This window comes from Somniosus microcephalus, chromosome 23 (assembly GCF_052327205.1).
Source record: "Somniosus microcephalus isolate GS21.2 chromosome 23, FLI_Smic_1.0, whole genome shotgun sequence".
Lineage (NCBI taxonomy): Eukaryota > Metazoa > Chordata > Chondrichthyes > Squaliformes > Somniosidae > Somniosus > Somniosus microcephalus.
The window spans coordinates 17,489,420-17,501,637 of record NC_141009.1 but is presented as its reverse complement, the minus strand read 5'-3'; the positions used below and the strand labels follow the sequence as shown (position 1 = coordinate 17,501,637).

General features: G+C 41.7%; 1 protein-coding gene across 2 annotated transcripts in view; it reads left to right on the top strand.

Annotated features, from left to right (window-relative positions):
* The window catches only part of med27 (mediator complex subunit 27), a 299,350-nt gene extending 287,548 nt beyond the window's left edge, over window positions 1-11,802 (top strand). The window contains exons 7-9 of one of the 2 annotated variants that reach the window (XR_015073341.1): window positions 1,163-1,240; window positions 6,234-6,582; window positions 11,450-11,802. Coding sequence is in view for 1 of the 2 variants with exons in the window: in XM_085965514.1 (XP_085821640.1) it covers window positions 1,163-1,240; window positions 6,234-6,368 (213 nt within the window). In the remaining variant the exon portion in view is untranslated. Of the gene's footprint in view, window positions 1-1,162; window positions 1,241-6,233; window positions 7,902-11,449 lie in introns of those variants that run through there. The other variant, XM_085965514.1, reaches the window with a different exon arrangement.
* The last annotated feature ends 416 nt before the right edge of the window (window positions 11,803-12,218 follow it).

Genomic DNA, 12,218 nt, shown 5'->3' with positions numbered 1-12,218 from the left:
AGAAACTTGGCCATTTTTATATAAAACAGATTTTTGTTACCTATTCTGTTTTTCACTATACTCAATACTGGATGAGCTACACAGTGCAACGCCCATATCTTGCTGTTTAACATCCAAGTAACTATTACTGTACTATACTTCATCTGTTTACTTGGCCTATTATTAATAAAGCAGCATCTTTCAAAGTCATTTACTGATTTGATAACGTGTATTTATTACCTAAATAGTTGCATGTAATGTAGAAGAATACTACAATTCTTCTCAATTTCTCATTCTTATGTTCTGAAGGTACAGACTTTGTTGTTGGCAACACTTTGGTACCTCGTGTGTGAGGCTAAACGGTGAGTGTTGGCCGTGTATTGGAGGATAGCACAGAGCCCCTGTCTTTGGCCATAGCACCATAGAGGTTTACGTCATAGAGGCAATTCGTCCCAACTTTGCCAGCTCTTTGACATAGCAAACTAAAGCTAATCCCACTGCCCTATTCTTCCCCAATAGAACCATGGAGGTTTATAGCAGATGTCCACAAATGCATACTTCCAGCCAGGGTCGGTATATAGTGATCAAGAGCAGGAACCCTGGCTGAGATCATTTGAATTGCCCCCACTGCCTGCCCAACCGAGATCAGCTCATTGCATGGTGCATTGACTTTCCACTGAACATTCAGGGAAGACAGAATAATACTGTTTACAAGGTTGAAGAAAAATAGAAGGTGGAGATTGAGATAACAAAGTTACAGTTAAAAACTGATAAAATAACCTGGCTGAAAAACAAATATTGGAAAAGCTGATATTGTGCTTTGTTTTTAGTTTTGTTTGGAAGAATGATTTGTTCATCTTTTTATGAATGTAATAATTTATTTGGTTAAAAAGGAATTTTGCCAATGTACGTAGTCCCAATAAAAATGAATGAAGAAATCGGAAATCCAGTGGCAAAGTAACAATGAAGTTCTTTTTCCAGGAAATTCAACTGTTAAACGGTTAATACTATTTTGATTGGTCGACCTTGGATATCTGTACAAACTTCTCTGTTTAGAATCTTGTGGAGTGCACAAGCTTCACATACATGTTGTTTTATGTCCTCTATGAAACTGCTGACAGTTGCGGGTGGTTCCTTAGCAGCCATGTATTGTGTATCTCACATATGGTTTTCTCTCTCTCAGGTGACTGATCATGCCACTACAGCACTGCTCCATTACCAGCTGCCTCAGATGCCAGACGTGGTTGTCAGGTCTTTCATGGTGAGTGATGCACAATCGGAAATGAGCTAGAAAATCTCCAACCCTCCATTTACACTTTAAAGTGAATCCCCCTAGTTACGGTGACAAACGGCAAATATTTAAATCTCGTGCATGTAATAGGTCCCATTATGGGCAGCTTTGTACCTCCCACGGATAAATGCTTGACTCCAACTAGCAGATAGTGAGTCCACACCCCAAGTGAGTGCAGGTTTTGTCAGTCAACCCCCTTGTAAATTGCTAGATAATCACACTAAAGTGCCATGGGAGAGGGCAAAGAGAGATTAACATTGCCAGACTTCTCTCTCTAATACTCCCACTCAAATTGTATGTATTACTGGCAAATCATACAGTGGCTTTGACAGTGTTTATAGAGAATCAACCGTCAAAACCACCCTGTGCTTCCAATACAAGAGAATACATGTGCTGAGCAGCTTCGAGAGCTAATGAAAGAAAATGGTGGTGGTTGTAAGAGGATCCTGGAAAACTAAATACTAATTTATTTTATAAAAACTGATATCTTAACTACTTGACATTTGAGCTAATTTTGAACACGATCAAAAAGGGTGTAAAGATAAACCCAGCAACTACAGGCCAGTCAGTTTAACCTCGGTAGTGGGGAAGCTTTTAGAAACAATAATCAGGGACCAACTTAACAGTCACTTCGACAAGTGTGGATTAATTAAGGAAAGCCAGCATGGATTTGTTAAAGGCAAATCGTGTTTAACCAACTTGATCGAGTTTTTTGATGAGATAACAGAGGGGGTTGATGAGGGCAATGCGGTTGACAGTGTACATGGATTTCCAAAAGGCGTTTGATGAAGTGCCACATAATAGGCTTGCCAACAGAGTTGAAGCCCATGGAATAAAAGGGACAGTGGCAGCATGGATACAAAATTGGCGAAGTGACAGGAAACAGAGAGTAGTGGTGAACGGTTGTTTTTCAGACTGGAGGAAGGTATACAGTGGTGTTCCCCAGGGGTCGGTTCTAGGACCACTGCTTTTCTTGCTACATATTAATGACTTGGCTGAGAGTGTGCAGGGCACAATTTCAAAATTTGCAGATGACAAAAAACTTGGATGTATAGTGAACAGTGAGGAGGATAGTGATCGACTTCAAGAGGACATAGACAGGCTGGTGGAATGGGCAGACACGTGGCAGATGAAATTTAATGCAGAATGAAGAGAGGAAATATAAACAAAATGGTACAATCCTAAAGGGGGTGCATGAACAGGGAGACCTAAGGGTATATGTGCACAAATCATTGAAGGTGGCAGGGCAGGTTGAGAAAGCGGTTAAACATGCTTACGGGATACTGGGCTTCATGAATAGAGGTATAGAGTACAAAAGCATGGAAGTTATGAAGAACCTGTATAAAACACTGGTTTGACCTCAACTGGAGTATTGTGTCCAATTCTGGGCACCGCACTTTAGGAAGGATGTGAAGGACTTGGAGAGGGTGCAGAAAAGATTTACGAGAATGATTCCAGGGATGAGGGACTTCAGTTATGTGGATAGACTGGAGAAGCTCGGCTTGTTCTCCTTAAAGCAGAGAAGGTTGAGAGGAGAGTTGATAGAGGTGTTCAAAATCATGAGGGGTCTGGACAGAGTAGATAGAGAGAAACTGTTCCCATCTAAAGGTGCTCTTGCTGAGCCACATGCCTGTCTGAACCCACTCTGCCAGGCCGCACATCCGTCTTTGAAATGACAGATAGCTCCTAGATTTCTGAAGGATCGAATCTTGCACAACATTCCTGGATTTAAAATATGTTTTTCTCCTCTTTGGACCACTCTGCTCCTCAATAGCTTGCTTCCTCTAAAGGGAGCTGTGGAGGAGTTTCCATATATACTGCTGTGCCATCCTACTTGGTGGCTGAATGTAGTCATAAAAAGAGTGATCTTATTTAGGGAACAGGGGGAGCAGAAAATTTAAAATGTTATCCCTGATTTGCAAAGCTGAAACTTCTTCCAGCCAGTTTAATGATGAACTCTAAAAGACTAGAATTGGAGATTTTTTTATGACCATGGGGCATTTTCCAATTTGCAATATTGTGTGTGTGGGGGGGAGAGGGGAAACAGACTAATTACACTTGCTTTCCTGTTTTTTTACTTTGATGAGACTGTGTTACAGTACCAGTGATTGAGGGTTAATGTTGGGTTTAATTTTGAGTTATCTTAAAAGTAAAAGTAATTTGCTTCATGCTGTTTTCATTTCCGTGGCATCATATTTAATAATAATCTGATCTGCGAGATTAAAATACAGTAGTTCAGGTCTTTGGAGTGGTCTCTCATTCACCAATGGGATACCCAAGGGCTTTGCTGAAACTTAACTTTTCACTAACATCTTGCTTCAGAAGGATATGCAAGTTATTAATGAGCTTTTCCAGATTGTAACTGATGTGGCTGGAGTCCCACAGATAAAACAATTAATTAAAGATAGCTTTATAGCAATAAACAGCCCTGAAGTTTGAATCTGAGTAGGATTTGTATATTTTAGCTGTGCCAGCTTTGTTGTAATTGTGTTCTCGCTAATATGAAACATTGAGCGATGCCACACTTCTCACCAATATCGACATCGGTCATTGGCCGGTACAATACAGTACTCAGATTTCCCAAGTCAGTGCCTTAATATGAATTTAAATCCCTAAGGACCGAACCCACCAACACACCTAGCATAAACGTGGTATTGTGTTTGACTTCCTCTCCACTCATTTTAATCTGTCAGAGTGAGTGCTAGGTTTGACGGTACTTCTGTACTGTGGACATGCACCCTCTTGGAACTAGCTTGACATGTTTTCCTCTTTATTTTACTGGAGAAAACTCTGCATCTTAACGTTTTGCTAAAATAGCTTTCCCGGGTAAATGGATGAACACTATACAACGAGCAAGGTGATTAGTAGGACATGTATATGCCATCAGACTTCAGCAAGAAAATTTACATAGTTATTTATAAATCAGTCCTTTGATTAAGGACAAATCCTCCTCGTATTCCCATTACCTTTGTGTGCAATCATAATAAGGCAGTTCCTTTGAAAACACAGTATTCTTAGATGTGCTAGTAGATTTCTTGTGGTACAGGTCAGAATCCCTCCTCTGACTTTTCATGTTGACTATTTATAATGCATGGTGGGATGTGAACTCGACAATAGTAAAAGTCCAAGGGGGAGAAATTGAGTATAGCCCCGTTTGGGGCACCAGCCTCGCCAGGGCGCTAAAAGTAGCGCCCCGGAAACATTCGCGCCCGCCCACCGGAAATTGAGTGGTTGTGCCCCAAAGGGAAGCGCGGCGCTACTGGAGGCACCCCGCATCCCTCTTGGGGCGCTGCGAGTGAATATCGTGGCGCTACATGCCGCAGCGCCACACGCTGCGGCACGTCGCGCTGCGGTATTGCAGGCCTTCCTCCCCTTCTTAAAGAGGAGGGGCCTTGTGCAGCGCGATCTGGGGTCCAGCTGGGCCCCCGAGGATCGGGAGTGCAGGCAAAAGAGCCCGGCACCGAAGAGAAGTGCCGGGCTCTTGGAACGCAGCCGGCACTCCGCGGGGGGCGGCGTTCAGGAGGCCGGGGACGGGAGCGCAGGCAGGTGCTGGCAGGCGGCCAACAACAAAAATGGCTGCCCCGCACCTCCTTTTAATTTGCGCCTCCCCGGCCGCAGGTAGGCCCCCCTGAACCGGTCGGACATAGCGTCCGGTGGTAAATTGGGGCACTGCCGAATATCGCGGCCAGGGCGTCAGCAGGGCGCTGCGCACACCGATGACGGCAACGGCGCAGCGCTAATGGTTAGCGCCACCACTAACGTCCCGCGGAATTTAGCGGGAGGCGTGGGCTGTGTCGCGCCCGGGTGCCAGTTGGCTTGCGACCCACTTAGCGCCCTCTTAAGGCGCTAACGAGTGGCGCAACCTACTGAATTTCTCCCCCCAAGTGTTTCAAATGGAATCTTCCAGTCAATCCTGGAACCCGTGTGATGGCTGTATTCTGATTTGTGAAGCAGGAGTTATACAGGTAGAATTCAGAAGTACATTGTCCACCTGTCTGTTAATCCTCTCTGCTAATCGATGATGCAAGTGATGGAACAGCACAATGACACGCTTCAGCTATCCATTTACACTAATTAAAAATAACTGATTTCCTGTTATCAGACACTGGGTTCCTTTAATGAATTCAATAGCAAAATTCCTTTAATGAATTGGTATCTTGAGTATGGTTCCATAATCACCCAGTAGCAAGTGGCCATTCTCCGCGTGTGAGCTGTGACAGTGAGCGTCAGCAGGCTGTGTTCGACTGGGGAGCAGAGTCTAATCCTGTCCTCGCCCAAAATCCACATGTGCATTTCCAAGAGGGGGTTTCTAGACCGCAATCAGGCTGATTTTCTCCCTGATAAACCAAGGGTGTTGCACCCAAATCTCCACCCCAGTTAAAATTGCCTTCCTTATAGAATGGTTACAGCACAGAAGAAGGCCATTCGGCCCTTCGAGCCCGTGGCTGCTCACTGGAGAAATTTCCCCAGGTTTCTGGAGGAAGCTGTGATAGTTTCAATTTGCAATCCTCGTGTGAGTGTTTTCCTGCACAGCATATTTCAACTACTTCACACATCTAGTTCAGTGTGGTGGATGCTTTTTTCTTTACCTTTTGAACAGGTAATAAAAGCTTTTTAAGGTTCAAGTACTGGATTTGTCAGCTTTGCCTTTCATTGACAAAATATAACTATTGAATGTACTGTGAAACGTTGTAGTTGTTTCTTTTATGATTTTGATTTTGCTAAGTTTTGAATTTCTGGTTTGCTTTTAAACTTTACATCTCAAGTGGATAGCTATAAAAGAATCGAGTGGAACATCATGGTGCACAAGATGTTACACTTGTTTTAAAACTGCTGATAACCTTTAGTTGAACTGGAACCTTCCTTTTGAAGGAAAAGTTAAAAAAAATTATCAACGTTAAGATTAGAAGGAAAATGCTGTGAAAAATGCTCATCTTCTGTTTCTCATTTTATGCCTCTCCAGACGTGGTTGCGAAGTTACATTAAATTATTCCAGGCTACGTGCCAGCGCTGTGGAAAATTTCTTCAAGATGGACTGCCTCCCACGTGGAGAGACTTCCGCACACTCGAGGCTTTTCATGACACTTGCAGACAGTAACATCCAGCTCACTGCCTAATAACTGAGGATCACATCACGATACAGTGATGGGTACATCACAGAGTTCGGCGGACTTTGGTTTGATGTGTCTGATTTAAGAATTTTAACTATTTCCTGCAGTGAAAATGATCTTCCAACCCCTTTGTTTTCAGACAAAATTATTTTTAGTAAAATACCTCAACGGTGGTAAAAAAAAAAATAATGATGCCTTCAGGTAGGATAAGCAAATTATTCAGATTTAACACTTTTTAAGGGACAAATTAAATTTAAAAGCATAGTTTACATGTGTACGTTATAACTTCATTTTTGGAATGCATTTTCTCTTTCTGTTCTCACATTCACACCATGTTCCTTGATTGGGAGGGTGGGGACAAGCCATCTCACCAGCACCAGTCTTGGCTTTCTTCATGAAAACACTGATCAAATCAGAAATTCACTCAACTCTCCCATTTGAGCGTCCAATAATTGAGCTTTATGGCAACTGTGTTGCCAAGGGTTATGCCCTCATATTTTTCCCTTTATATTTTTATTTGTTACAAATATTTGCATAATTTCTTGTTCCATTCTTCACCTTGCGATAAACTTTTGCAGTATGTTCATCCCACTGACTAAACTATTCAATAAAATGAGCAAAGTCATTTGTCAGGTCTGGTTACTACAGCAATAAAAGATTGCATTCCCAACTACAAAACCCAAATTCAGATCTCGTCCTTAACTGAGAGTCACACTTCAACTTCCCCACCTTCCTGGCTGGGTTATCAGAGGGAGGGAAGGAGAGTCAGGTTCAGTGGCAGGACATGCACAGATAGAGCTGTTTTTTTGACATCTGGTGAAATTAATGTTACTGAATGATTTTCTATTCGACCTGCAGACAGTTAATGGGGGCGGTGGGGGGAGAGAAAGGATCTTCCGGCCATTGGGGCATTACTATGCCTTGGCTCAGAGTTCTCCAAATGGTGTGTTGCTAATCTTCACTTCATTTTTGGAGAGACAGCAAGCAGAGACCCGATTAAATTATGGAATCATGATAGAAAATCATATTGCGACTTGGCCCATCTCCTCTCTCAGGAGAGTCTTCTAAGGTTTAAAATATAGATGTCATCCAGGGAAGGGTTGCACGATATGTTTGCGAGCCATTCTTCAGGTTCAGCCAGTTCCTTAAATCAAAAAAAGAGGGTTAAATTTACCCAGCTGTTCCACTTCAGTTTTTAATCAACAAACTCTAGCTTCTTCTAATGGACCATTGTGACCACTCAAGTGTTTCTGTCACTTGAAAATGACGTGGGATGACATGGGAGTGCTTCACGCTTCAACACTGTCTTGAAGTGAAATGTTATTTTAATGGTTTACTGTCCTTCTAGCAGGCAGACTTGTTACATTTCTCGTCCTGTTATAATCAAGTATTATTTCATGTTAGCCTGAATATGAACTTGGTTTTCAGCTCTCCCACATCATTTTGAATAGCTTTGTTGGTTTTGTATGCCTACAGTGGAATGTTTTTTTAAATAGTAAAATTAAATCAACTGATAGTCATCTACTGTAATGGTCAAGCACCTGATTCAGCACTTGCGTCATTTGGGTGACTTGTACATGTTCGCAGCCAGGCAGTTTAGCCCCACACAACAGTAATATGTTCCATCTCACGAAGGGGGTTATTGGCCTAGTCTGACTCCCTGCCCTATCCTTTTCTACACATACTGACCAATTGTGGAGTAGAATCCGTAATTCTGAAAACGTTGGTGTCCCTTGTCCTGGCTGAAGGAGGTTGTGCGCCAATTATATGTGGAACTTTTTTGAAGAAGAGTTATTTCCAAATCAGACTTACAGTTGAAATGACTTTAATTTCCTGTTGGTGATGTATAAAAACTCTACACAAGTGTGAATTATCACATGATAGTTGGACAAGGCTGCCAATGTTTTCAGGCATCACTCTATCCTGTTGAATAAATGGAATATTTAACAATGGTGCCGACTGCCACTTGATCAAAATGTCTCGGCCATTCAGATCATCTAACTCATCCTTCCATAGAAACCCATGATCCCCCCTATCACAGCTAACTGCCCCCTGAACGATGATAGAGTTTTTGCCTCGACTGCCCTACCCAGAAGTCAGTTGCGGCTATTAATCCAAAAGCAAAATACTGCGGATGCTGGAAATCTGAAATAAAAACAGAAAATGCTGGAAATACTCAGCAGGTCAGGCAGCATCTGTAGAGAGAGAAACAAAGTTAACGTTTCAGGTCGATGACCCTTTGTCAGAACTGGAAAAAGTTGGAGATGTAACAGGTTTTTAAGCAAGTGTAGGGGCAGGGAAAGGGGGGAGGGAAGGAAAAAACAAAAGAGAAGGTCTGTGATAGGGTGGAAGGTGGGAGAGATTAAAAGACAAAAGGGATAATGGTGCAAGGCAAAAGGAGATGGTAATGGGACAAGTTAAGAAACAAAAGATGACTCTAGATGAAGTGTAAATGGCAATGGCAGAATCATCAACAGCTGCCAAGTGAGAGAGAGAAAAAAATATTGGGGCCGAGGTTATGATCTGAAATTGTTGAACTCGATGTTGAGTCCAGAAGGCTGTAAAGTGCCTAATCGAAAGATGAGGTGCTGTTCCTCGAGCTTACGTTGAGCTTCAGTGGAACAGTGTAAGAGGCTGAGGACGGAGAGGTCAGAGTGGGAGTGGAACGGGGAAATAAAGTGACAGACGACCGGAAGCTTGGGGTCACCCTTACAGACTGAACAGAGGTGTTCCGCAAAGCGGTCACCCAATCTGCGTTTTGCGTTTGGTCTCCCCAAAGCTATTAATCGCTCTTTGTGAAGGAGTGCTTTCCTGAATTCAATCCTGAACTTGCCATTTTACCATTTGTGCCTTGTCTGACAGCTGTGGTTTAACTTGAGATAATCAGGATTAAACTTCTCTAGAGATACATATTGCTGTGTGGAATATAGAGCCCCCTCTCATTTCCCTTCTTTCAAAGCTGAAGAGTCCAAATTTTTCTAAACTTGTACTTGTGACTTACAATTGTTTCACATTTGTGAAAGGGCATCAATAACTGACAGATACTTATGAAATAACTTTTCTTTTGTGGGGGGGTGGGGGAAGGGTGTTGAAATCAAAGAATTTTCACACAACCAGAAAGTTGCAGGTTTAAGACTGCAAGTCACTTTAACCTATCTCCCACTGTCTGGCTACTGTGGTGTTAGTACTTTGTAGGTCACTGGGTGGAGTTGTATGTGTAAGTAGGAAAAAAAAATCAATGTCCACCTGTATGATTTGAAAAGGTGGCTGTGGGCGAGTCAACAATAGTTGAAGGAGGATACAAAAAGGCCTGTAGGAGAAAATGTGAAAAGAAACCGTAATTTAAAAAGTACTGACAATCTATGCTTTTTAATCCAAACCCTTCAACAAGTAATCATGGTTCTTAAACATAAAGATTTCAACCTGTCCTACAAAACACCAACTGACCTAGATTGGGGCATTTGGCAGGCATGTTTGAATTTTGTTAATATTTGGGTAAAAGTATTTGTGATATTACAATAAGATTACTTTGACAACAGATGATCAATGAAAATTAAATGTTTCTGTTATCTTATTTCTTTTAATCCTGTTATTTTCATCTTTGTTTAATTCATACAATTTTAATTTGACTTCAAGACAATTATCTGGACTTGTCACTGTGAGATTACTCCCTTTTCCTGCTTTGATACAAATAAGTTGATTTATGAATTTATTTTTATAAAAGGACATTCATGGCCATTAAAAATCACTTTATAATTCTGTGGTGCTGTTGAAATCCAACAACTTCAACTTTATGGAAGGCTGTCAAGATGACGTGCTTGCATCCATATGTACAAGCATCTCAATAGAGGCACTAAAGAAAACCTTGTAGATCTCATTAAACAACTGCAAGTTGTGCAGGGCTTTGTGAATGGACTTGGAAAGAGGTGTTGAATCAAAGGAGCGATTTTTAAAAACAAAACATAAATGTGCTGTAATCCAGTCCAAAAAAACACACACAGAAGAATCATAGAATTATATAGTACAGGAGGCCATTCTACGGGGAAGGCTTGGGAATTAGTGCTAGAACACTGGACTAAACAAAGTGACCAGAACCACTCTGATCCAGACCTCATTACAGCCTTAGTCCAAACATGGACAGAGGTGAGGTGAGAGTGACTGCCCTTGACATCAAGGCAGCATTTGGCCGAGTGTGGCACCAAGGAGCCCTGGTAAAATTGAAGTCAATGGGAATCTGGATAAAACTCTGCAGTAACTGGAGTCATGCCTAGGCCAAAAGAAGATGGCTGTGGTCGTTGGAGGCCAATCATCTCAGCCTGGATATTGCTACAGGAGTTCCTCAGGGCTGCATCCTAGGCCCAACTATCTTCAGCTGCTTCAACAATGATCTTCCTTTCATCATAAGATCAGAAGTGGTACTGTTCGTTGATGATTGCACGGTGTTCAGCTCCATTTGCAATTCCTCAGATAATAAAGCAGTCCATACCCGTGGCTGCAGTATGTAATATCTACAGGTTGCACTACGACAACTTGCCAAAGCTTCTTCGACACCACCTAGAAGGACCAGGGCAACAGGTGCACGGGCACACCATCACCTCCAAGTTCCCCTCTAAGTCACACATCATCCTGACTTGGACATGTATTGCGGTTCCTTTATTGTCACTGGGTTATAATCCTGGAACTCCCTCCCTAACAGCATTGTGGGAACACCTTCACCACACGGACGGCAGCTGTTCAAGAAGAAGGCCCACCACCTAACTTCTCGAGGACAGCCAGGGATGGGCAATAAATGCTGACCTTGCCAGCAATGCCCACATCCCGATAATGAATTAAAAAAATATATATATTTGACATTCTGACTAATTATGAGGGTGAGTAAAAGAAGCTGTACTTCTTCAATATGGTGGAGCTATAGTTCCAAGTTACCCTCTGAATTGTAAAGTAACAACTCTAGACGTTTGGCAGGCTCAATCTAATAATCTCATACCATAGAGATTCAGAGAAAAATCATTATAAAGTCAATATGATAGGCCAGCATCTTTTAATTTCCTTATACTATATCCTTCAGGTTGGAGAGTAAAGTGGAGATGATTGCAGGTTTCTGTATTGCCATTCTCAGCAATGTACACCTCCCTTCAGATGAGAAGAAATGAGCATGCTGCTGGGTGTGGTTGGACAATCAAGACATTTGTTCAAAACAGGTAACTCTTAAATCTAGGTGATTGAGAATTGCAATTCTTTGTCCTGAAACTCATTTATGATGATCTTAAGTGGTCCTTATTTTAAGCAGTGACTTCTTCGTGCAGATACAGAATAATCTAAAACTCCATGCAGTTAAGATGGAGCCCACACTCATCCTTATGGTAAGATGACATCTACTGTAGCAACCTTGATTCAGACTTTAATTTTAAAACATTTTTTTTTTTTTTATTATTTGCATTCGAGTTAATTTTAAGTAATATTATTTCCTTGGAAGTCTTTTTTCTTAAGAACCAAGAAGAAGTGCAAAATTGTTGTATTGTTGAATAAAGCTTACAAAGTTCGTCAAAATTTCATGCTCAACACCGAGCAGAGATTTTGTTATTCAAGAGCAGTGAGCCTTGGGTTTTTTTCTGGTCTGTGTTGTGTCCACTCGCCATTAATGCTGAACATTGAAAAGCAGTGAATTACTAGCAATTCTATTCTTCACAATGCATTCCAGAATTTGATTACAAACTTTACAGAGATCTGTATTCCATTCAACAGTGCAGTATGCTGGTTAACAATGTGTAGGAAAAACAATATTAAATCTTTTCCGATGTGAAAAATCAATTTAACATTTTCAACATTGTAACTAC